Source organism: Cryptomeria japonica, chromosome 10, assembly GCF_030272615.1.
Source record: "Cryptomeria japonica chromosome 10, Sugi_1.0, whole genome shotgun sequence".
Taxonomy (NCBI): domain Eukaryota; kingdom Viridiplantae; phylum Streptophyta; class Pinopsida; order Cupressales; family Cupressaceae; genus Cryptomeria; species Cryptomeria japonica.
The window spans coordinates 251,511,371-251,538,752 of NC_081414.1; the positions used below are offsets into that span (position 1 = coordinate 251,511,371).

Below are 27,382 nucleotides of genomic sequence, written 5' to 3' on the forward strand. Positions count from 1 at the left end.
AATTCACAATACTATCATCATGGCTTCGGACTAACCAGTCGAGTTCCAGAAGACTACCTTGCGTATGTGCCTCGAGACCAGAAAGAGTTACGACACAATTATCAAAATTCATGTTAGTATTTATTAGACCTAATCCAACCGACCTACTTCTAGCACCGTCACCTACTTCAGACTGGACTACATACCGTGGTGTGACAGTAGACAGTATCTCATCATTCATGACAGAGTAGTCATAATGCATCGTTGAATAGTTGTTGTTATAAATAGAGCTCCTGTCTGAGTCATCAGAGTCATAGGATAAAGTTGTTGACTCATCTTCATGTGGCTTAGTAAAGGTATATATAGTATCAACACCCACATCTTTGATGTTGCAAGTCCCTTCGTGATTTGGTTCATTGATTGCTTGTATTTGACACACTTGTGGATGTGACTTTGACGGTTCTGTTAATCCCTATCGTCTGTTCCATTCAGCTTCCTTTGGACTGATGACTGGTTCTGTTTCTATAGCTTCTAGTTCTTCTTTTGTAGTTTCGTACTTGATTTGTCCTATCTCATTAGAGGTAGAGTTAGTAGGTGAAGAAATTGCTTGTGTCCTTTCTTCCTCCATCTGTCGTTCATAGTCTTCTTGTCCTTTTAGTCTGATTTCTTCTATTTCCTTTTGCATGTGGAGGCGTATCAGTTCTTGTGCATCATCTATGATATCACTGGATTCTTCAAGGGTTTCTATAGTAGATGTATCTGAGATGTGATCTGGACCCCATTCATACTCATTTGAATCAGTTTTTGAATCGTCTACTTGTTGTCTGCCAGTATATGTGACTGGAACTTTTAGTGGTGCAAACAATTCTCTGATTATGTATACTTCATCTCTCATATCCTCTGGGACTTCTACTTCCTATGGTATTATAGCTAATATAACTAGAACTTGATTACCATTTGTTTCCTCTTTCTGGGTGGGCAATTCTATTGTTCATCGTCACACTCTTCTTGAGTTTATTGAGTATTAAGTTCTTGTGTTGTTAAAGGTAGTACCTTTTTCTTCCACTTATGTTGATGGTGAGACATGTGCTTCTGATCTGTTTGCTTTCTTGGATCATATCCCAGTCCAGCTTTATCATTAGTAGAATTAGTTTATAACTGAATAGGTTCAACAATACCTTTTTGACATTTGCCTAGAGGACCAGTACCTAAATATCCCATGCGTCGAAGCATCTTATAGCCTGGACCATATTGTGTCGGGGAAATCTCACAATGTCGTATTTCTTTGTTTGCACTGTTTTCTTTGAAAAGTGATTTGAGAAAATCATCTCCTTCTATTTCACTTGCAAGAGAAGTATAGGACTGTATAAAAGTGCCATCATAAATGACTTTTGGAGTTGAAATTTGTGGCTTCATAACCTTTGATGGTTTTCCCGACTATCTTGGTGATGGAGGAAGAGACATTAGTGAGAGTATAGGCTCTATCTTGTATCCATACATGCCAGTGTTTGTGATTTTCAATTTCTTTTGTAAATCTTTCAATAAAGATTCTGAATTTTCAACTGTGGAGGTTGCTCTATTATGAGGAACAAAAGCATCAGCACTCTGCATTAATGCATTGTAGGAATAGCTTGTATCGGCCGGGATACTGACTTCAACTCCATTATAAGGAAATTTCAGGCATTGATGATACGTAGATGGTACTACTTTCATTTCATGAATCCATGGCCTACCCAGTAAGATGTTGTATGAAAGATGAAGATCCAGGACTTGAAAAATGACATCTCTTTCCACATGTCCTACCCTGATTGGTAATAGTACCAGACCCTTAGATGTTCTTTCTTCTTCATCATAAGCCTTGATTGTTATCTTCTTTGTTGGATCAATAACATTTTCAGAAAATCCCAGCTGTGTCAGTAGATTGTAAGTACAAATATTCAACCCAGTGCCTCCATCTATCAAAACACGTTTAACGCGGTGTTTATGGATCATGGCTTCAATGTGTAATGGTTGGTTATGTGGGTGGCTCAGTGAGTTATCATCTTCTTCAAAGAAAGTGAGGTAATGAGGTGAGGTAAGGTGACCCACCATAGATTGAAACCGATCTACGTCTAAATCTTTAGGGACACTGGTGGTAAGTAGAGCCTTGTCTAGGATCTCTCTATGAGCAGAAGAGATCTTAAGCAGTTCCAAAATGGAGATTTGAGCATTGGTTCTCTTCAATTGTTCGACAATACTATAACCAAGAGAAGATGATGAAGCTAGTTGTTTTGATTTAGCCATGATTGTGTATGTTTGTGTATTTGGTAGATTTGATGTTGTTTGATCGAAAGTTGAGGAACTAGTTCCTGGGAGAGTAATCTTCCTTTGAGCGCGAGTCATGGCATTAACAGCTTGTGCTTGATTTTGGTGATCTGGGACTATGATCATATTGCAATATTCAGCTTGATCATATTCAATCATGTTGATCACATTATTGTTGTTAGTGTAAGTATAATTGACTCTAGCTCCTCCCTTGGATTTTGAGGAATCTCCTTGTTCATAAGTGGGTAAGGGATCTTTAAAGGCCTTATGATCAACATTAGTCACGTGATTTTCAACAACGATCTTGCCTGCGTCAATGAGATCTTGGATTTCATGTTGGAGTTTCATGCAGTTGTTTATGTTATGTCCCTTGTTTTGATGGTAGTCACAGTATTCATTTTCTCTCCACCATTTGGGTCTAATTTTTGGGTCATATGGTCTAGAATTATCTGGCAATGTTATCAGATTATTTGCCAATAAAGTTTTAAAAGCTGATTCATATGATTCATCTAGAGGAGTAAAATCACGCTTAGGCTTTGAAAGCCAAGGTTTTTTTTTAAACCATTCTCTTGTTTTCTTTGGGGGATTCTTTGTTTTAGTTTCAGCTGCCTTGAGTGCTTGCATGCCACTGGCCAAGTTAAATATTGTGGATTTTGTTTTTTCTTGGACAGTATCTACCACTCCATCATTAACGACATTCTTGTTGGTATCTTTTCCATATTTCCAGTATTTACTCTTTTCTTTAGAGCTAGAACCTTGTGATGTTTCTTTCCAAAGTGATATATCTCCCTTTTTGATAAGCACATCTTCCATTCTGAGGGCGTTATCTACCATTTTGTTGAATGAAGGGTGTACTTGCATCTGGACACTGTACTTCAATTCAGGGACTAAGTTGTTGACAAAGATATCCATTTTCTCAAGATCTGGGATAGTCCATGAATATCTAGAGAACATCTTTCTCCATCGTTGGAGGAAGGTGAGAAGGGGTTCTCCTGTCTTTTGTCTGGTATTGCAAAGCTCTATCATAGTGACTGGGTGATGAATGTTGTATGAGTATTATTGTAAAAATAGTTGGATTAGTTCTTCAAACATTTTTATCCCTTTGGGTAGGCTTGCAAACCATTCCATTGCTTGCCCCCTAAACTCCTTAGGAAAAGGCGCATGAGGTACGTTTGATCGTGCATGAACTCCATACAAGCAACACAAAACTCTCTGACATGATCTTGAGGATCTGAGGTACCATCATATTTGTCAAATTTTGGGATCTCAACTCGTGAAGGAAATGGAGACATGTAAAGGTTTTTGTCAAATGGGAATGGGCATATTGTGTCATGAGAATATTGTTTTGGCGTTTTATCTTTGTCTTCTATTCTTGTGACCGCAGTTTGTAATGCTTGCATTTGTTTGCTTATTTTTCCTCATGGTGTCTCTTCCTCTTTAGCGACGAGGGCCTCCACATTATAACCAGTAGGGAGTTTGGCGTCTTGTTTTGCTAATTCTAGGAAATAGTCTTCTTTTTCCCTAGCCATGATGACCTTCATCATTTTCCAGAATTCTTTATCATTCTGACATCTATGTACTTCGTCTTCAGGAGGTTCAGGAAGCTCAGATTCAGTTGATGATGAATCGCTGTCAGTGGCATGACTGTTGAAATCTTCGTGAGTGTTTCATTTACTAGCTTCTCTTTCTTGTCTTTCCCCAGACATGGTGGGAGATAAGGGCTAACCAAATATTGGTATATCGTAAACTGGTATCTGTGACAAGGACGGTTTATTGTAAAAGGGGTTTTCTTTGAAGAATAGATTGTCTTTTGAAAAAAAGGGCATTTCTTTTTCTTTGTCTCTTTTGCTGCGAGAATTTCTGGTTTGAACGGGAATTTGTAACCGACAGGACCGAGAGCCAGATGTGTTGCAGAAGTCAAGATCAAATTGTAGCTAGTAGTTCGTTTAACATAGTGATTGAGAGAAGTAACTAAGATTTGGTCTGGTTTCAGGAATAATCTATCTTGTGTAAGACGTTATCTAAGTTAACTTAGGTCTGATAAGATGTTTGTTTGAACTAGCTTAAAGATGATCGACAAAATCGTGCAATGCAGCGACAAAGGTACACTATCAAGGTTGTTTATGCTCAGGAAGATGATAACCAGTTTTAGGTTCGCTATAAACTGTTTTGGATAGGTTTGACTATTATGGACTGGAAAAATCAGAGACTCATACAACTGTATTTTTTAGACCATACGATAGTATAATAGGTTTAGGACGACAACAGTTATGTTTCATACGAGTTGCTGCCTAGTACCGTACGACAAATGGGTAGATCCCGAACGACAAATAATTTTGAGTAGTTATGTTTCATATGACACATAATATGGCTTTAAACGACAGACTGTTGGGTTTCGTACAATAGAGAATTGAGCATAGGACGACACTTTAGTAGACTCGTATGACACAGGATATGATGCAGGACGACAATGTACCAGACTTGTACGACTGTTCACAAAGCAGAGACAAAAAAAATTGAGTTTTTTTTTTTTTTTTCAATGACTGATTATGACAACTAAGTATGATCAATTTTGAGATGGACGAATTTTTTACGAGGATAGACTAGTTTGTGACACGGACAGAGTTTTGATCACTGAGTTTGTTAATTTGCTTTCTCCAATTTTAGTATTCCAATTTTAGTTTCAGGATGAAAACATAGAAAACACGCAAGATAAATAGTAACTCCAATCACAACATGCAAACCCTATGGAAGTTGTCTTAGAGAAGAAAACCTTTGCTTGCTAACTTAGGTACACACCCAATAGCTAATCATAATATGGCCACTGAGTCTCACGCAATGGATTCTCAATGCCGTATTAGCCGACTCCAAACGCTAATGGGGGCACGATATGGCAAGTGTCTTGGGAGAGTTACTATCTCTCTTGCACAAAGATTATCAACCTTTCGGAGGTGAATTGGGTAGCTTCTAATTTTAATTGGATCTAGTAAGGGTTTTGTTCGGCGCGTCGAGGTATAAACTCAATTAAGAGGTCTCCTAGCCTTGAAAACCAAGGTTCAATATACCCGAAGGTACTGAGGAGAGCTAATCCCGAGCACTGCCATTGACTTGATTTTCATCGAATCACGTTTATTTTATAGTGGGTTGGAGTACTTGGAATTTAGCCATTCCCACTTAGGTCGTTCCCCTCACATCGACCGTAACGACTTTAAGAGTTTTTCAACCCCTCGGGAGGGCAGGCTTGCTAAAGATGGACAAATCTCAAACAAAGAAAAAGCCTCAAGGGTCTAGATTTCTAATTGTCTTAGAAATATAAGAGCATACTCTCCTACCTCTCAGAATTTTCCAAAAAAGCACAAAAGATAGATTTGTTCATTACCCAGATAGCAAGTTAGGTGCCTAGAAAAATTAAAGAATATACGACGTTTGATTGATTTCTCTTTTAGGCAACCTGCAAAAATAACGTATCAGTAGTCATGTTGTTTTTATTCTTTGATAGGCATATGTTTGATTGATAAATTCTTTGACAAGCGTCCTGCAAGAAACTGGTTAGGCTGTGAAAATCTCAGGCAGACAAAAGACAATTCAGGGTCAGTGTTAGCATAATCAAAATTTAATTCAAGCAAAAACCCTAAAAAGTAATTTGTTTTTTTAATCTATCAGAAAACAAAATCGTACGACAATCCTCATAAAATAGAACGATAGAAAACTTTTATTGTACGAGTCAGAAATCAATACAGAATGACAGAAGATAACGGAAACAGTGTGTTGTAGAGTCCATATTATGATTCGTATGAGTTAGAAATCAATACAGAATGACATAAGATAACAAAAGACGTATGTCGTACGATAAACTGTAGGCTTCAATATAATGTCGTACGATGCAGTGAAACTGCTCATACGATATTTCGCAAAGACTGTACAGACGAAACCTGCGGGATAAAAAGAATGATTTCTGAGGCCGAAAAAGTAGTTTTCTGCCCCACGGTGGGTGCAAAAGATGTGTGTGTGAAAAGTGGACCTGTATCTGTAAGCACAACACTTTAATCAAGTCATTACATGCATGGTTAGACAGATATAAATATGAATATGAAAACCATAACAAATCGACCCATTGCCTTCTAAAAGATGCAAGTATAAGATTGCTCTCATATTTGTATAAGCAATCCAGTGACTAGACTACACCAAGATGAAGGATTTTAATCTATATGAGCATGATATTAATGCTAGATGGATGCAAGATTAATCTAACAAGATTTAAGCAATAAATGAGATAAATGATTTAAATATGTATGCAATATTCTCAATGAACCTAGAGCAAAAACAGTATAACAACACTATATTCTCCAGGAGAGAGATGAGAGCTTGAATTTATAGAAAATTTAGAAAGAAACCAATGACTGAGATCAAATGATGATGAGCGGTCAAGATTTTCCAAGAGGAAGCACAATCTAGGTGAATTGATGTGATTGGATGCTTTTCTCGGTTTTAAAGGAAATTGAACTAAAATTAAGATAAAATCAAGAAAAAACTGATTTATTCTCTATTTCATTCAATTTTTATATTTAATTGTTTTAATTGCTTTCTTTGAGATTATTTATCAATTTTTAATTTGTTTTTCAAGATTATCTCCAATTGATTTCTTTTCTCAATTTTTAATTCTTTCTTGGTCAATTAATTCCTTTTTTGAAGATTTGTGCTCATAATTTCCAATTCCTCTTTCTTGATTTGTTTCCTTTTTTGAAGATTTGTGCTCATAATTTCTAATTCCTCTTTTTGATGATTTAATGGCAAATTGATTTATTTGATTAAATATGCAAAAGATATTTAATTAAAATTAATAAGATAATTATTTAAAATGATTTACTTGGAATGATTTATTAATTATAAAAATATTTAATTAATATTGGTTGATTAATTTGCCATGTGACATTGATGATTTTAGAATTAATTGTGTGCTCGAGATTTATTTAATTGCCTTTGGTTAGGACCTTGGTGATGTTGGCGAGACTAGGGGCTCAAGGTTTAGATGACCATTTTTAGGGTATTACATTTGCCATGTGACATTTGATGATTTTAGAAATTAATTGTGTGCTCAAGATTTATTTAATTGCCTTTGGTTAGGACCTTGGTGATGTTGTCGAGATTAGGGGCTCATGGTTTAGATGACCATTTTTAGGGTATTACAAGTAGATGTTGCAGGAACTTAGTGCATATATAGTGTAGACCCATTTCAAGTATTGCGTCCCTAGGTTGACAATCAAATGAACACTAGCTATAGAAATAGTGACTTTACCAAGTGAATGTCCAAACTTCGGGTTGAGACTTCAACTAGAGTTGTTATTCTTATTGTTGGGTTGAACAGTAGAAACACATGATATGCCTAAGGATCCTTGTATTACATTTGGCCCTACTGAGACCATTAGAGCACCCGATGGCCCTTTATACATAGTTGCAAAGGTTAAGGCTATCCCTTGTTGTGGTGCCCTGATTGATCCCTCTTGCATGGTTAATATCATAACTGAAGAGTATCTTTTCACTTTACGATTGCATAAACCACTATATGATGCTTCTAATGTAGTTGTGAAGTTTTTTGATGATTTCTCTTGTCCTACCATTGGTTCTATCACCCTTCTTGTTGAAGTCCATGCTAAACCCATGGATGTTGACTTTGTTATCATACCTTTTTTTGAGCAATTCCGTGTGAAGTTGGGCTATCCTTGGCTATCTTCCATGAAGGCTATTGCTTCTCCAATCCACAAGTGTCTTAAATTTCCTCACAATGGAGAAATCATAACCGTGAACCATAGCTTATTTTGTCCATCTGAAAGAAGCCCTAGAATATTCCTCCTTTCTATGACGCAGTTCCTCCTCCATCCTCTTATCGAGAGAAGAGCTCTGCCTCTCCTATTGTTCAACCAAAAAGACCTCAACCTAAACCTTCCACTACCAAGGAGAGAAGCATTCCTACTTTTTCAAATGCTCCTTCTCCTTCTCAGCATTCCACTAAGACTCAACGAAATCGTTGTGCGAGAGAACGCCGACGAAGATGTCGTGTTCGAGCTCGTGAAGCTATCGCTCAAAATATTCAATCTCCTCAAACTCCAAAAGTTGACACGATTCCCTTTCCTCCTAAGAAAGATGTTCAACCTACATCTCCAAATCATAAGTTGCATAAAACATGTGATGGTTTTACTCCTATTCGTGTTCTTGCTCCTCTTTCTCTAAATTTTGATGAAGAAATGGATGAAAATGTTATTCATAATGGTAATACAACTCCTAATGCTTCTAATAGTGAGTATGAGTATGTTGATGTGGACAAATATTTATCAGATGAGTTTTCACAAACTTTTATCCTAGCTGCTAGAATCGAACAAATTGACTTACAACATGAGCATAGTCTTTGTTTGGATCTTGTGATAGCTCCATCTTCTATGCTCGATATCGCTCCTCTGGTATGTTGCTCGCCTTCCCAAAATAGTGATCAGCAAGATCGGGAGGCAGATGTTGTGCTAGATTAACAATATTGGCACTGCAGATCTTTCTCTCCCCTTTCTTTCTCTTTTGTGACCATTCTTCTATATGTATCCTTGTTCTTCTATTTGTTCCCTTATTGTCTACTTGGGGATGATGCAAAGCATTGAGATCTTTTCTTGGTCTCTTTCATGTTGACTTAAAAGACATCCTCTCTTCCCTTTCTTCTAAGGTAGTGTCCTTCTTTGGGGAATGAAGATTATTATATGCATATACATACATGCTATACATGAGTTATCATACAACATACTGACCTCGAGGAAAGTGACACTACCTCGTGTTTTGTGTTCATTATCCTTGGGTTTATACCTCGATTGGGGGCTAAATCCTCGCGATAATGTGATCCCTTTCTTTTCTCTCTTTTTGGGTGTATCCTACCTTAAAGAAATCGCTCCCGATAAGGTGCATGCGATCGATTTAACGTAGGGGGCATAGACTCCGCTCATACTTTCCTTCTTGTGATACTTAGAATTACTTAGTGAACTTTGCTTTGATTTGTAATCTTTTTTTATCCTTGCTTTCATGACTCATAGTGAAGGGAACTTTGTTACTTACAGTCATGGTTCTCCCCTTCTTGAGCTTTCCTTTTACTTTGTCAATCGAATTCATAAGATCCTAAGTCCACTGGGGGCTTGGCACATCTTGCCTCCTTGACGTGGTGAAAGTCTTTCAATCTTGTTTCCTTGTACTTTACCGACAGTATTGGCATACGCTTATACTCTCGCTAAAGTGGGGGCTAAATGTAGTGCCATAAAATTGTGACCCTAGCAATTTACAATTGTATTAGGGTCCTCACGCATGCAAACTTGAATCCTCTAGCTTGATCAAAGACTAGAGAGTGCTCAACTTGTGGAAACAACTTCTTCCTTAGTCTTGGCATCACCTCGATTGCATTCTGCCTCGGAGAAAGGGGTAGGATAGGGGCATGGCACCACTGTCCCCCCTTGGATAGGGGTGTGGTACCTTTGTCCTCCCAAGACAGGGGCGTGGTGCCCCTGTCCCTACTCTATTTTAGGGTAGGACCCTTCCTAGAGCATGTCTCGTGGGTTGTGCCTCAGGCGGGAAACTTCTCTGATGTCGGCCTGTGATGAAATTCAAATCCTTCAAACATGTATTTAAGGGGGCATTCGCTCTCTCATTTGCATAAGTTGGATAGGTCGAAGTTGGAGAGATTCAAGTTGCGTAAGTGATCAAGCATTCTTTTCTAGCATTGAGCATTCTCAAGTCTCCCTTCAAGGCTAGGTGTTGCATTCAAGTCAAGGATTCAACCATTGAAGAGGAGATCCCTTTCAACATTCAAATCCACACAAGAATTTCTATCAACATTGATACTACAACCTCCCTTGAGGTTGCAGGTGCGTAGTTGTACTTTCAGATTCAGGCTTCATTTGCAGATGCAAAAAAACCCTTTTAATTTCATGGATTTTTTGGAGGACCGTGTACATTCCCGCCACAGTCCAGGCAACCTTTCGTCAAATTTGCAGGGCAACTCCATCTTGACATTTTACTGCCAAATCCAGTTGCACAACTTCATCCCATATTCAGATCTCAAGTTATAATCGATTCTTTGTCACTTTTGCACTACATAATCTAATCAATTCCTTTCCAAATCAAACAAAGGAAGAAGGGATCATCCTAACATTCTTAATTCATTTAGAATTCTATCTATCATCTTTGTGTGGAGATTGAATCTAGTGAATTATCACTTATCTTCCTAATGTAAAGGTGAAAAGTGCTTGAAGGATAATCAATAGTGAAACTCTCATCTCTCTTTGAGGGAAAGGGTTAGTTTTCATCTTGATCTATCACTCATCATTTTCCCACCATTGCAGTAATAATACTATGATTTTAAGGAGTGGTAATGTTAGTGATTTTTATTCAACAAGTTTTCATAGGTTCTACAAGGATCGTATAATAAAAAGACATGTACTATAACTATATACACACCATAGTAGAATGGAGTTACAAAAATATTAAGCAAGACATTGATGGAGATGATTGGGAGTATGTTCAATGGAGTTAGCTTGGTATAATTTTTTTTGGGTTGCTATAGTTCTTTAGCCAATGAACATGTCTCCTATACCAAATCTTGTTGATGATACAATGATGGAGGCATGGTTTAAATAAATTCCTTCATTTAGACATCTTAGAGTTTCATGTTATGAGTCATATGCTCATGTTCATAGGGAGAAAAACTCAAAGTCGGAGAGCTAGGCTATAAATGTATCTTCATCAATTATGACATTGGTGTGAAAGGGTACAAGATTTGAGATCAAATGGCTAAGAAAGACCTATATGTAATATGTATCTCTTTAGAGAAATTATGCTCTCTGCTATAATTTAACCAGAGAATGTTGAAAAAATATTTACTTTAGGTAACCCTAGAGCAAGAGAGTTGAACCAAAACCCCATTAAATATATAAAGAGGAGAATATATCACGTAACTTAGAAAATTCTAAAGAGGAGGTAGGCTCTCAACTTCATTTCTTGAGGAGAGCCAGTTAGTACAAACAACAACCAAATAGGTACAAGTCTTGTAATTAGAGATGTATTTTTGCATTGATTACTAATAGTGATGAGCCTAAGAGTATAAAGTCTAAGATATGAGTATGATTAATGCAAACTCTTGGAAACTAGAAATGAATGAGGATGTGGTTGTGTTGAAGAAAAATGACATGCTAAGGGGTCTTTTGACACAATTAACACAAGTACAACGATAAATACTCTACTTTTAAAAAAAAGTTGATATGTTAGAAGGATGTATACAATCTAAGTTCCTTTTATGTTAGGTCTTAATAGTGTTGAAAAACATAAATGGATTATGTGATTTGGGGGCATGTTAGCTAAATATCAAATAAAATATTTTTTTGCACTCAATGCATCAAATCTACTTACATAATTAACAAATATTGCAAGCTCTCGAATAAAAGTATGAATTTCATATCTTCAATCAACTTCTAAAGTAACCCCAATTTAATATAAATCTATTAAATTTAAATAAAAAAGGTAGATGAACTTAGGGTTTTAGAAAAATAAACATAAAATTAAAAATAGAATAAATTATCCTTTGCTTATATCTTAGTTCTAATCAACCTAGTAAATTCTATAATAACCTAAAATAATTACTAGTATGGTGCAAACACTGAAAATAGAGTGTAAGGGTTTATGGAATTTAAAATAAAGACATTTCAAATTAAATGTATAAAATCACCATATTTCATTGGTGGATATATATATGACGCTATTATACAAATATTATGTATAAAATCACCATATTTCATTGGTGGATATATATATATATATATATATATATATATATATATATATATATATATATATATATATATATATATATATATATATATATATATATATATATATATATATATATATATATATATATATATATATATGACACTATTATACAAATATTAAACTAATTTTATCAAGTTGTTTAACTTAAAGGGAATAATACAAAACACATCACCATTAAGGCTGACAACCTTGAGGAACAACACATGATTATTTAGAATAATCTAAAAAATTGACAGATTAAAATGTTTAGAGGGATTTTCATATTAAAATTTTAATAGTTTTATTGTTTCTCATGTAGTGTAAGAAATTACATATTGATGTAAATTCATACTTATAATTTAAACCAATCTAGATTTGAAAATTAATGATAAATTTTTATATTTCAGTGTTAGAACTTTTTTTTTTTTGATCAGTAATATTTGTATTTTATTTATTTGATATTTAAACATTACAACTTCGGCAAGATAATGAACTATCAAGAAGTTCCCAAAAAAATCCATAAAACGGTCCAAACCATCCTCCCAAAATACTAGAATTCAAAACCAGTAAACAACGCCCACACAAACCACACCCCCATACTATGAGTATGAAAAAACATATTACATCTTGCTAGTCAAAAATCAGGTATTTCAACTTGAAATGAACTAAACGGAGTCCAGAAAGTTTAAGGTTTCAACTGAAAAATTAACTAAAATAGAAAAGCAGAGAAAGATGACACCTATGGGTACCATGTCTGTTGTGACCTATTCAAAACTCTTCCTTCACGCCTCTTGCAGCCGAGGCACTCGATTCACCAGCCATCCTACTACGAAGAGAGCCTCCTCTTTCGGCATGTGGACATCCCCTCCTTCCTTCTGCATCCTTACCTGTTGCCCCTCCTGAGCCTGGATAAATCGCCTTGCCACCACGACCACCCTCTGCATCATCCCCCACATGTTTTGCTAATTCTACGGATAATCTCCTCGTAATCGGCCTCCTAAGGCTCAAATTATCCACCACTCTCCCTCCACCCTCCTGCCTAATCACATCTTCAATGTCCATGATCCGAACAAAAATTAGTAGCCCTTCCTAGCCTCTCTTTGCATCATCCTTGAAGTGCATTTTAACTTCCTCGCGGCATCAAAGAAACTAAATGCGCGAGTGACGCACCCTCATCTCCTCATTTTCCTGCAAGGTACCTCCTGCAAGATTAAAGATCCATCCCGACACCACCCACTCTAGCAAGGATTCCAAATTTAAAAGGTATTCTCTTGGAATTAGTCTTTGCAATACTTTCCTCACCTCTTCAACTGTGTGTCCCAGCTCTAGACCCCATGCCATGAGGAGCGAGTAGATGTTTGCTCTGCACCTATAATGGTGACTGATGACAACTACCTCTTCTCCTAAAACCAACTAAATTGCTTTCAAGAGTAGAGGGTCTTTAGTGAGAAACATCTTCTCGAGCTTCTTTGGAGGAACGAGACCTTGAAAGGCCGACATCAGTTTGGAAGATTCCAAAGTAAAATTGGCTTCTATTTCTGAGAATTCTGAAGAGTTACAGAGTTTTATGATAAAACCAAATTTGAATTTGGTTTCACCAACTTGCCAGGTCTATTCATTACCAGTGCAGGCATTATGAAATTGACATTTAATGCATGGATCTCCATCGTCGCCAATTCGGAGCATGTCACAATAATTGCTCATTAACTCACACCTGCGCAAGAAAAAGGCCAGCTTATGACAAGGAATTTGAAATAAATATTGTACCAACTTGGCAAAGCATCTTATGTCCATTTAACAGTTTCATTTCTATCATTCCCCCACCTCACCTCCCCTAGCTCGAGACCACATGCTTCATTTGACAACCCATCTGCAATAGTATTTCCCCCTCTTTTCACATGTGAGATGCAATAATATTGAACACTTTCAGTTTTCACATATAATATTTACATATTTATTCAATTTCCAACACAGAGTATGTCCTTTAACCAAATCCTAGACATCAATTTGGGAATCACCCTCCAGATGTAACTTCGTCACCTTCATATTTGATGCTAAAGCAACTACAAGTAAAGCTGCCTAAACTTCCACCTCATTATTAGTGCCATCTTGAAGCCTTCTAGCCCCCTTACATAGGATCTTTCCTTCATCATCACAAGCCACACATCCCGCTCATGAGATCCCTGGCTTGCCTTTTGAAGCTCCATCAAAATTTATTTTCACCCACCCCTTCTCTGGTTTTGACCACTTTACCGTCTCTCTATCCAAACAGTCACTAACAGGATTAACCCTGGGAAACCCATGAATGGGTCAGTGTCAGGATATTTATTCTCTACTTAACAAGTATGAATTATTATTAGCTTGTAGCATGAATTTTAGTAAATTTTATTGGATGATACAGTTACGCACGAATGTCCACATGACATACTAACAATTGAAATTAATTGAATTGCTTTAAAATTGCTTGAGTTACAATGAAGGATATGACATCCTTATAAATAAATCTAACTCTAAAGATAGAAATCCTAAATGGTGGAGTTTATAAGATAGACTAAGAGTTAAAACATAATGCATGAATCAGTCATGTATGCACAAATAACATGATAGAGTAATTAAATGTATGAAACTCTTGAATCTAAACATAGTTTGCTTTTCCTAGTTTGCATTATGCATGGAGATAAATATTAATTAATTATCCCTAATTTATTAATTAATTAAATAATAAATGCCAATAATTAATTACTAATTAAGGCATAGATTATTGAGTGAATTAATGCAATTAAGTGAATAATTAATGTATGAATTATTTACTCCAACACCCCCCCTAAATGCATAATTGGGGATAGAGGCAAAAAAGATGTAGGTAAAGAACATGCAAAGATAAATGCAAGATGGGTCCCGACATAAAGCCTGATGAGGTACCCATGAACAAATATGAAAGTTTCTCAGAAACGAAGCAAAGGAGAAAACGCAGTGGGAACAAAACTCCTCTCCAAAAGAGAAACAAAAGACAAGCATGAAGAAACATTGAAGCATAAATAAGCTGCAAACTCTGTCGTAGAAAGACTGCTATGATGCTGAAAAAAGAACCTTCCGAAATAGGAATGCACGAGTTTCCATATGATAAGTATTCTATCTCACCGAAATGCATGGGTAACCAACCACTGCATCTTCTTAGTACATAGAAACAAGTACTAAATACATAGAACCTCCAACGCGAAACCAATGAAGCATTAACACCAACAATAGAAATCCCCCCATAATGCTGACAAGGGAGGTATGCCAAGTACACTAAATATGAATGCTATTCTCCATGATGCTGGAAAAAGTAGAGATCTGAGACAAGAAATGTGGACCTTGGATCACATGAAGGGCAGAATAGGACCAGAAAAAGCACTGTTGACTTCGGAAGGAAGAGACAGTGGTTTGGTAAGAAGTTTGCAAAAATGGACCTGAGATATAGATAGAGCTTTGAATCATCTTTTCAATGATATCTCGTTTGCGAAAAACGGAGTCCAGGTGCACAAGATATGCCCTCAGGAGTGCAAACAACAACTTTTGACTTCAACTGGCAAAAAAAATTGCAAAATGAAAAAAAAAACAAAAACAAAAAAACCCTCCATATCTGGATCAGGCTCGAATAGAGCCTTCCAACGATATATGGTTTGCCCAATTTTGCCTTCGTATGCTCAAGTTAGAGCGAAAAAACCAACCCCCTGTTAAAAAAGGGCTTGGAGAACTTCCGCCCCCCCCCCCCTTGGTGGCTCCTTGGCGGAGTAGCTCGACAGAGGTGGTGGAGGAGCGACGCTGTTGGTGGTGGCGGAGCGGAGGCAGGTGGTGACAGTTTCCTAATCGCTGACAGCTTCTGCTAGTGGCTGCCACAGGCAGCCGACAGGTAAGACCGCTAGTGGCCAGGGGCCGCTGTGGTTAGCCCAGCTGCCGTGGTAACCGCTGGTCTGTGATGACCACTGCGGTGACTACCAGGTGCTGCGATACCGCAAGCGGTTACACATGTAGTTTAATAACCACTTCAACCTAGCAAGCTGTTAAACTGCCAAATTTTAATTTTTTTTTTTTCTTTGACGAAATAAAAACTCGTGTAAGTAAAAATAAATAAAAAATAAATATAAATTTAAGAAATCAAAATTAATACAAAATACCTCATATATTACTATAAAATTATATTAAAACATTTCCTTAAAATGAATTTTAAAATTAAAAAAAATAACTTAAGAACATAAATTTGCTTAATTATTCTATATTTAAATTTACCAAATTAAAAATAATTTTTAGTTTTATTTTTTTATCTTTTGAGACACTATATTAAAGTCACCTGATTTAAGGGATGAGATAAATGATTTTAATTTATAAACTTTTAACTTTATTTGAACATAAAAAAAGGTATTCAAAAACATTTAACCTAATACTAAAGCCGCCATTTATCAAAGGCGTCCTTCCTATTCACCGAATTCATCTTTGATTAAAAACAAATATGAGATGATGAATAAACGCGAATGCCCGAAAAGCCCCGGCAAATTTTAGGTAAAATAAATATGGCCTGCCAGCACAATTTTCAGCCATCTTGTCATTCTTTCTTTGTTCTTTTCATTTTTATTGATCAATCTTGCCATTCTTAATCTTTACGCTAAAGCCATTGAGACAAAGGTTTCGGTCAATGAAATTTAGTTTAATTATGGCGAGCATCTGATAAAGAGGAAATGGAGCAGGGCATGATACTCTGAGAGTGCAATGGGAAGGTTGTAAGGCTCTTCTTCGATTTCAAGGATTTCTGCAAGTATGTACATCGTTTACTCTGGGGTTTTCTTCAATTATTCATTGAAACTTACAATCCTCTAAATTAATTTTAATGCGAAAATTTGCTGCCATCGATGATGTAGAATTATTCCCAAAATGTGCACCGTAGGTGGGTGTATTTTTACCTTAGATTTTATCTGCCAGTTTTGTTTTTATGCATCCAGAGTGTGTGTATTCCCATGGAACATAGAATTGGTGTTTGGTGCAAAATACCAGGCAGGAGAAATTGGGGAGATCACCAATTCTTGACATGATTTTGGAGAAGAATTGATTAATTTATGAACATAATAACTTTTGATAGATTGACAAATTTGTGGCATATTAACGGTGAAAGAGGATGTAAAATATGCTAAATTTTTTTAGCTGTTTCAGCATGTTCGTGAGACTTGTATGGAGCATTCAATTTGTGTCACAATTTGGATGGCTGACGGAGAAGAGATGGACGACCTAATTTTCAATGCAACTTATTCAAGTGAAATTTGAACACAAGGTTTTTCCATTACTTAGGCCTGAATAAGTGGAGCACGATTTTTAGCTTCTAGACATCCAAACCTGTTCATTGCGTTATGCTGAGTCTCGGTGGTTTGGAATTTGACATATTTCAGGACTCTAAGGCAACGAGAGTATGCCTAATTACTAGCTCGCCTTTGCTTAAAGATCATAACACCCAATTGGGTAGGGCAAACCCTTTCGCCTTATGTGTAGTGACCACTCCATTGATTTCTAATCATGGTCGTCTAGAGACTTTGTGGGGTCGTGGGGGTTAGGTGATGAATGGTTTTCTGGGGAAGGGAGTAGAGGGCGAATGGTTGTGTGGGGCAGGGTGGTGGAACGGTGGGAGTAAATGTATGGGGATGGGGACGGCATTTCCTATCAGGGTGCGGAAGTAAATAAATAAGGCTACGACTATATCATATAAAAATATAGTCACCAGAAGATACAGGGGTTGGGGTGGTAATTGGGATGGGGATGAGGATGATATCCTCGTTCCTATGCTGGAGTTTCCTGTTGACTGTAGTTTTACTATTCACAGGGATGGGGTAACAGGTGTGAAAAGCCACTGGACTTACATAGCTTAAATAGCTTAAATTCTTATGTGCCTATCTCCTGCTGTAGATGTTGTTTACAGAGAAGCTTTGAACTCAGGTGTCTTAATGAACGTGTTTGGATTTAAAGTTTGAACCCAGAGCTTCGACAACACATTCTTTTTAATGATGTTGATAGTTATGACAAGAGTCTGTTGTGTTGAATTTAGCACTTTCAGATTAATCTAAACTCAGAAAATCAGAATTTAATTACTAATTAAATTGATTAGATGAAGGGTTTGTTATTTTCCAGATTTAAGCATAACAAAGAAAGGAACAAAATAAACACAAGACAAGGTTACCCTGGGAAAACCTCCTAGGAGGAAAAACCCAGCCAAACGATCCTCAGATCTGATTATGAATTATGTTCATATGAGGGTTACAACACTTATCTCAAGTACTTGACGGTGTTTGATAATGTCTTCCATAAGACTGCACTTTCACAAGCATCAAGTAGTCACATCTGCACCTTTAACCCTTCCAACAGCAATCAGGTCCAAACCCTAGGTTGGTAATGTATGAAGTCTGTTCTTTGATTGTCTGCAACTTCAGTTTGCTCTCCTTCACACCAGTTCGCCCTTCACATGAATGAATTTCACACTTTAATTGGCAGAAGTCGTTCGCTGATGTAACTGAGGTATTTCGCTGTGATGGTAGATCTAATATATTTCCTTTAGCTTGCAATGGCAGACATATGTTTATTCCTCCTTAACTCGCAAATGGCAGACATATATTTCGCATAGGATCAAATGAATAAAATGAATGTATATGATTGAGGTGGGAAGCATCTTTATTTATATGGTGCATTGTTCATATATGTCGGCTAATACTTGAGTCGGCTTTATCCTTTAATTTACATTGTTTTCCTTTAATCCGAAATGCATTGATTATGGGGTTGGACCTTTGCATGTGGCGTGGAGTAGCGTGGGGGTTCTTAAGGATGTGCCGTGAAGTATAGGGCCCAGCCCTACACGCTAGAGGAGGGACCAGACCCTTAGGCGGATTCCAATGTTGCCTAAGGCAATTGGAATCCGCCATCCCTAATTACAAACAACACATTGTCTTAGTTAAATTGTGTGTTGGATAGCTTCTCAAAATATCAGCTGACATTGCTATCTGTGAATATGTGATTATTCCATGATTGAATAGAATTACATTTCTCATTTCTATTAAATAAACTACGATGATCAAGTAAAGTCCTTATTCCTATTTGATAAGGTTATCATTAATCCTACATCAACAGCTGCTTCCTTCTCACTTTCTATTTTTACTTATATGTTTCCTAGCCATTCATTTACCACTAGATCATGCCACATACAAGTGAAACATGTCCTGTCATTGAAGCTCTCATTTATAGGTCTCCATTGAGGTCCAGTACCACAAATCAAGTCCTGAAAGCATATCACAAACGCTTCTAGAAGTAGCTTCTTACAAGTGATGTAGATGAGGATCACAGTCCCAATGAAGGACTTGTTGACGTGTTTTTTATGACAACGTCTAACACAGAGTAAAGTTGCCCAACGATCACTTTACTCTCTCTTGATCAAAGTCCAATCATATGCTAAGATTGTAGTAAGTTCAAACGATTGACTCCAAGGTTCCGGTTATGCATTGGATGTGACTCAGTAGGCTTTATGTGATACGTCGGTAATCCAAGGGGACTTACACACACTTGAAGAAGATTTAAACAATTTATGAGTTTCAAGGAATTTGATCACAAATGATTTATCAATGAAAAACTTTCTTTTTAGGATTTTAGATTGAAATATTTTGAAAGTAAAAGGAAGGGTTCAAGAAAGCTATTCTAAAACTAAGAACATAGGAGACAACAATTGCTTGAGTGAAATCAACCACACTTTGCTTCGCCAACTTCGTACAACTACACAAAGGCGGTGCAATCTTCAAAGGTTGTGCAAAATATTTTCATAACACCAATGAACACCATCAAAGAACAATGTCCACCCGATGATCGAAGTTAAATTTCCACATAAAAATGCTCAGACTAACCTTGCGCTGTTAATAACAATCAGCTATTAACAAAAGGTATGAGCAAAGTTTTCACTACAAACAATATCATCAATCCCGTTCATCTAAGTGCTGAAAGCAAATCTACTCTAAGTGAGGAAAGCAAGACCATGCAAGCTACAAAACAGGACAAGTATACACCTTCAAAAGAACAATGTATTACGTTTAATTGCTTCAATAGCTCTTTGCAACAATCTTAGACAATCTCCCCTTCCTTTACAAATGAGGGGATTGTAGGTATGTGTGCCGTTGCACCAAAAGCTCGAGCTATCAATGCCTGGTACAAACGCCATACTTACCCAGATCCACGGGAGGCAGTTAAGCCTTGTTGCGAATCCTGAAGGAGGTGTTGACCACCAAGTCAACAATCTCCCCCTTAGCACTGACTGAGGGTTCCGCACTGACGGAATGAAGGAGACCTTTCGGGATTCGAACCCGTGACCCAAGGCTCTGGTACCAATTGTAGGTATGTTTGTCATTGTGCCAAAAGCTTGAGCTATCAACGCCTGCTAGAAATGCTAGACTTACCTAGATCCACGAGAGGCGGTTAAGCCTTGTCACGAACCCCGAAGGAGGTGCTGACCACCAAGTCAACAATATTGTAGGTATGTTTGTCGTTGCACCAAAAGCTTGAGCTATCAACGCCTGCTACAAATGCCAGACTTTACCCAGATCCACAGGAGGTGGTTAAGTCTTGTCACGATCCTCGAAGGAGGTGCTGACCACCAAGTCAACAATCTCGCCCTCAGCACCGGCTGAGGGTTCCACACCGATAGAATGAAGGAGATCTCCTGGGATTCGAACCCGTGACCCAAGGCATTGATACCAATTGTAGGTATGTTTGCTGTTGCGCCAAAAGCTCAAGCTATCAATGCCTGCTACAAACGTCAGACTTACCCAAAACCATGGGAGGTGGTTAAGCCTTGTCTCGAACCTCAAAGGAGGTGCTGACCACCAAGTGAACAAGGATCACCCCTTTATATAGGCCTTAGACCATGATTACATGCAAAAGCCTAATTAGGGTTTGCCCTAAAAGATTCCACACACATGATGAAACAAGGTGGGAATATTCATTAAATGCCCATTAAACCCACTAACAATCAATTCTTGCATGCCCGAAATGGCATCCACTTGTGCATTAAATGCACTATCATCCATCAAGCTTGCCCAATACAATCATAAATGCAATAAATATTCCTCCATGCAAAATCACCCATGATGCCATAAATGCCCATCATCTCCTAAATGCGACGGCTGCAAAAAGATGCTCCACTACTTCAGCATGCATTGACTCACCCGCCATTCGGTCAAATATTCCAGCCATGCATGCGCCATTATGTTAAAAGATTCTTGTCCAAGAATGGACAGCCATTATCTCGCTCATTAATAGCATATGCAACGAACTTGGCGATGACGACCTCTAATTCTCCTACGGAGACACTTGGCACGTTCTCCATCCTGAATTCCATCAAGGCAATTTCTTTCTCGCTCTTGGAGAAAAGCTTCTCCCAGTCCGCCACCAACTCCTGTGTCTTCCGCATGGTGTTGGAGAACAAAGAAGCATTTTCCAAGTGTGCCATGGAAAATGAATCCACAAAGAAAAATTCATGCAATCTGTCCCTAAGGAAGTTCACCATCAACTCTTCTTCAGTCACCCCTCTGGAAAATAGTGCCACAACTGCCTTAAGGATTTCCCCTTGTACTTTCTTGATTGAGTCTCTCAAGGAAGTAGACTCCTTGCTGAATCTTTCAAAATATTCTTTTTCGGTGCAGACGACGTAAAACCACCGCAGGAAATCATAAAAATCTTTCTCGTGGACGACTTTCCCGTCAATCAATGTCTGCTTGGGAATCTTCATTAGCTCTCTGAGTCATGGAATAGTTAAGTCTTGGTAAATGTGCATGTCCTCCCATGAGCTATCTGCGACTTCCAGCTTGTTCAGGATTGTATGACTTCTGAAATGAAGGCGTGCCAAGTTCTTTATGAATCCTCCCGCTGAAGTGAAAACACCTTCCACCCACTCTTTAGAGCACTGTGTGATGTCCCCATCTAAACAGTCCAAAAATGATGATGGCCGCTTTAAAATAGAATTTAATAATACATAATAATATAATTAAAATATACAATATATATAACCAAATAAATGAATAGGATTAACTAAACAAAATCTTAATAATAATAAACAAACAAGAATTAATATATACCTTATTGGCATAACAGTGAAGACTATCATACCTGAAGGTAATTCCTCTTGGCTACATCCTATTGATTAAGCTATTAACAAACACATAGTTAGTGGCAGACCAGATCTGATGCATGTCAGATCTGTCTGCTTTTTCAACCATTAATTATTAATACATGCATTAAAAGAAAGACAACGGGTTGTACCAAGGGAAGTTGATTTGTATAACATTGACTAATATGATTGAACAGCAAAACAATATGTAATAGCCATGTATCAGAGTTACGTGGAAGAAGGATAGTAGTCATACTTGGCAGGCAAACATATTGCTTCTATATCAGCTGCTAATAAGACAATTTGTAAATAAAGAAATATACAAAGAGACATCGAATATCTATTAAGAGTCAAGAGACTAATTAATAAATTAGTCCTTGTGCACAGGGGTTAGCTACTACCGAAATTAATCTCTATTTTGATAGATAGTGGCATTCTGAGATATCGTGATTAATAGGGGATCCATGAGGATAGCGATTAAAAATGGTTAAAACGGTTATCACCATATTAGTACTAATTGATTAAGGAAGAACTGTTTCTAAACATTGATAGCAATCACAATAAGGTGGAAGACAAAACACAGAAATCACACAGAAATTATGGTGCGATTCATTAGTTTGCAAATGATGCAGCTTCATGTTAAAGACACATATTAAGGTCGTACACTACTCAAGCTGACTAAACAACAATTCATATGTTCAAGACAGCCAACTTCGTTATGAGTCAATCTGACTAGGCCATGGTCTGAGTCTTGAGAGATGCAATGCACAGCAAGGTAACGATCTGGTTAGCAATCTGAAGCAGTGTCTATGTGATCATTAATAACAGAGATCAGAAATGCATATGATAATGAAGAGAGTATAATAAATAATTTAGAAGTATATAGATAGCGGTTACCATTGATATGAATAGTTAATATGGAAAACCAATCAATATTCGGATTGATGCATTAAGGATATACATAAAGCATCAACTAAGTGCGAATACCGAGGTTAATATAATCTGTTTATTTAAAAGGGCTTACTCTCCAAGTGATGTGATTTGTAAAGAGTGAAGGACATGACTCCCAAGGATAAACCGTCCCATTGAAAGGACATGGCTATTGATATTAGATTTGTTCCCCACATATATAAAGGGAGGTATTTTCTTTTATTTGATATTGGTTATGGAGCAATCGAGTTAAGGAGCAGACCCATTGGCTTGACGCACAAATACACGTACTATAACTCAGAAATGACACCTTAAGGAATCCACTTTTGGTCAGATAACCAGATCACTTCAACATAAAAGATTCAATCAGAATAGTGATATAATCCTCCCATGAGTGTTAAGCAATACATTTGAAAGGACAATGGTACATTTTGGATTAGGCCATCATTGATCATCGCCACTATAAAGGATATCATATCAGACAAGCAAACCAAAAAATCCCGTAAGATCTTTACAGGACCAGACCACATCAAAAGCGTCACACACACACACACACACACATATCTGTATATATATATATTCAGATTAGTATAATTCTAACTGCATATACACCAAGATAAGTTCTATCTTCCAAGTTATTCTTAGAATTTTTCAGTTAAATGTTATAATGATAAAATTATACTTATCAATATATTACAACTCTCAACTAAGTTAGAATTGTTGTCTTAGGAATAAAATATGGTAAATCTCGAAAGGGGACATTACACACGGAGCTCTCTTCCTAACTTCTTCAGTGCCATCAATGGATTCCTTAGGAAGAGAGGAGGGAAGGACGAAGTACGAGTCTTCCTCTTTGAGTGGATGTTTGAAACTCCCCACATATTCACACAATACTTGATTTTCCCTCTTCATCCTTTTGCTTTTCTCTTTCATCTTTTTTAGTTTCTCCTTCATGGCCAAGGAAGATCCCTCAAATTCTTCCATCACTTGTGCCGTGGAAGCACGCCCTAGATCAACTTCTTTGATTACATATTCATCTGGCGTGATCTCATTTCTACACTTGTCCACCGCAGGCTCAGCTACCCTTGTGATTTCGGAAAACTTCTAGGCGACCTTCTTTTGAGTTGGTTTGTCCATTTTTCTCAAAAGTTCTTCCAACTCATGTGTTGGATCCACTTCCTCTTCTAGCTCTCTCCTCAATCTATCTTTTAGCCAATCTTGAGTAGCTTGTTGATGTGTTTTTTATGCACAAAACATTTCAGAATAAAATACCAAGGTAATTTACCCTCTCTTGAACAAAATCACCTCAGATGCTAAGAATGAGATCAACTAAAATGATTCCAAGGTTTCTACATGTCAGGTCTTGACGAGTGGGTAACTCAATGGTCCATTTGAATTGCTGTGTTTCACTTGGGGACTTACGTAGATGCTTGGATTATCATGAATGATGCGGAATAGGTGTGCTGACAACTTAGGATTTATCAATATGGCTCTGGATTTACTTCTTACTAAAAAATGGGCAAAAGGAATAGGGTTCAGGAAATCTATTCTAAGCCTAGGAATGTAGGAAATGATGAATAAATTTAGTGGAATCAAACTAGACAAGGTCTCACAATCAGGTATTGACACAAGCTTAGTGCAATCGTCTAAGGTATACTTAAAGATTTTCAGGCTATCACCATCAAACGTTGACACCATCCAAGTTGATGCTTGTCAAGGGACACGTAATAGTTGAAGTTAAGCTTACTTAAATTCCAGTTGACCACACAAGACGCACTTACCAGCGGCAAGAGGCTAGTGGTATGGATTAAGGATTCTAGACAAATGAATTCAACAAATCTTCCACTCAATCTAACATACATGAAAATAAATTCTAATCTTAATTCTAATCTAACTTGGAGGAATTGAGAACCATGAATGCAAATACAACACTTGAAGAGCAAAATCACCAACAATTGAACATTGATTATGATTCAAATAGCTGCATCATATACCAACAATTCTACAAAAACTCTCCCTTACAAATGAGAGACAAAGAGGCATATATAGAGTCTTTTACAAAATGGATGGCCAAGATTGATCTAAGATCAATGGCCGAGATCATGCCAACAAAACCCTAGAATTGCCCTAGTTAGGGTTACATCAAAAATGGTGCCACCAACATATGGCCCAATGAAAAGATACCTAGTCATCAAATAGGGAATCTTCTAGAAGATTCCTCCTTGCATCTCTCTCTCTCCTAGCATACTCCAAGAATCTAGCCAATACTGAATCTAACTCCATGGAAATGCTAGGCAAGGTATCCTACTGTAAATCAATCACGTCCAATGAATCCAAGCAAGCATCCAAAGTGTTCTCCCATTCTGGCATGAGCTTCTGCGAACTATGAACATGAATCAACAAAGAGACCAAGTCATCTATCTGACTCTTCTTCAAAGAGTCCAACTGGCAAAAATACATAAATTTCATCTTTTCTCTTAATTTGGCTAAGTGTAAACTACTAGCATCACTAACATCAACACCCAATAATTCCTCAATCGAGGCAAGGATCTTCATCTGAATGTCCTAAATCAATCCCTCCATTTCCATACAACTCGACTAGGCGCTCTCATAAGTTGATTTCTTCACGGCTAGTGAACAATACCAACCATGGAAATCGTATCTGTCTCCACTGTGCACAATGTTCTCGTTGACCAAGGTGGAATTAGGAATCCTTTTCAAAGCCTGGAGGCGTGGAATAGTCTTGTCTTGGATAGGCCGAAATTCTTTTCAAACTCCCTCCAAATACTGGATTCTGAATACGAGCCCTGTTGTCCTATCATATGCATGGACAAACTGAGTAAGGAAATTATCTGCTTGGTTTCTTGCGCTATCAATCCATTTTTCCACCTCTGAGAGTGTATCTCTTGCTGCCTCACAGTGTGAATGCATTCCATGGTCAACTGCAATAGGGAAATAAGGGTGGGATCTCCACGCCTTGTCCTTGCAATATACTCTCTAAGTCTGATATTCTCTTCTCTGTATCTTTCTTTCTCTGCAATCTCTCTGCCTAACCTTGCATCGATTGCCTTGAGGTTTTCACCAACCTCCTGAAATTCTTGCTTTCTGGATGTACGACTAAGGGCAACTGAAGTGATCTGGAAATCCATAGGAGTAGCAATGTCCGCTGTCACGCCTGCAATAGGGACAACAATCTGCGCAATCCGCATTCCTGTCTCATCTCTAGCTATGTGCGACAAAATCTCCGCTTTCTTGGGCTCCTTCTCCTTAGCACTCCTAGCTAGGTAGTCATTAATATCATCAATAGGCTGTACCTCTATCATTTGTTTACTTTTCTCCATACTTCTCATCAGCCATTCAGGAATAGCGGCCATCTCCATACCATCATCGAGACATATTTCTCGATCAAGTCCTCTCAATGCCGAGATAACATCCTCATTATCATCAAGATTATTCCTGATCCAATCATATACCTCATTTCCCAAACTAACTTCCAAAAGGACAGTAGGGGATCCCGACTGATCATCATTCTCATTCGGAGGTGCAGATGTCACTGTGGCATGGAATTCCCGAGTATTCCCTGGTAGTATTACTGTGTTGGAGCATTGCTGAGTCTCCTTGTTCTGTTTTGTTACTTCAATCACTTCGATTGATGAGACACTAGGAGGGGGTGAAGGAATGATAAGTGGAGGAATGATAATCTTCTGTTTCTTCTTCCCTCTGGCCTTGACTTCTCCTGGTGTGTTCTTCCTTCTCTTGGGAGCTTGACTCTCTTCGTCTGCATGAATCCTGACATCACTGATAGTCCTCTGATCATCCTCGGAAGTAGACTCTTCCGGCTTCATCCTTTCATAAGTGAAGGGGACACCCATATCAACTAACTTATTCATCTGTATATCTATCCGTGTGCGGGAGAAATTCAAGACCTCTCTCATCAATATATTCAGGTCAATTTCTTCTGACTCTGACCAATTAGGCAATAAGATTGCCTTCTTCATTTCACTCTCATACTGTGGATGTGTATGATCTCTATCATCTAATACCTGATCAGGAATGAGGAAAAGTCCACACTTCCTCATAAAATCCACTGACATTCTGGACCACATTCTTCTCTTCACTGCTTTCTCGTCCATTAGGTTAGCCCAATAATCTTCTGTCAACTTTGTGAATGAACTTTTC

At 37.6% G+C, this 27,382-nt stretch overlaps 1 protein-coding gene across 3 annotated transcripts in view; it reads left to right on the forward strand.

Annotated features, from left to right (window-relative positions):
• The first annotated feature begins 16,565 nt into the window (after positions 1-16,565).
• LOC131059850 (vacuolar protein sorting-associated protein 22 homolog 1) overlaps positions 16,566-27,382 on the forward strand; it is a 63,650-nt gene continuing 52,833 nt past the window's right edge. Inside the window, exons 1-2 of one of the 3 annotated variants that reach the window (XM_057992897.2) lie at positions 16,566-16,653; positions 16,763-16,906. Coding sequence is in view for 1 of the 3 variants with exons in the window: in XM_057992896.2 (XP_057848879.2) it covers positions 16,626-16,653; positions 16,839-16,906 (96 nt within the window). In the remaining 2 variants the exon portion in view is untranslated. The other 2 variants (XM_057992896.2, XM_057992898.2) reach the window with 2 other exon arrangements.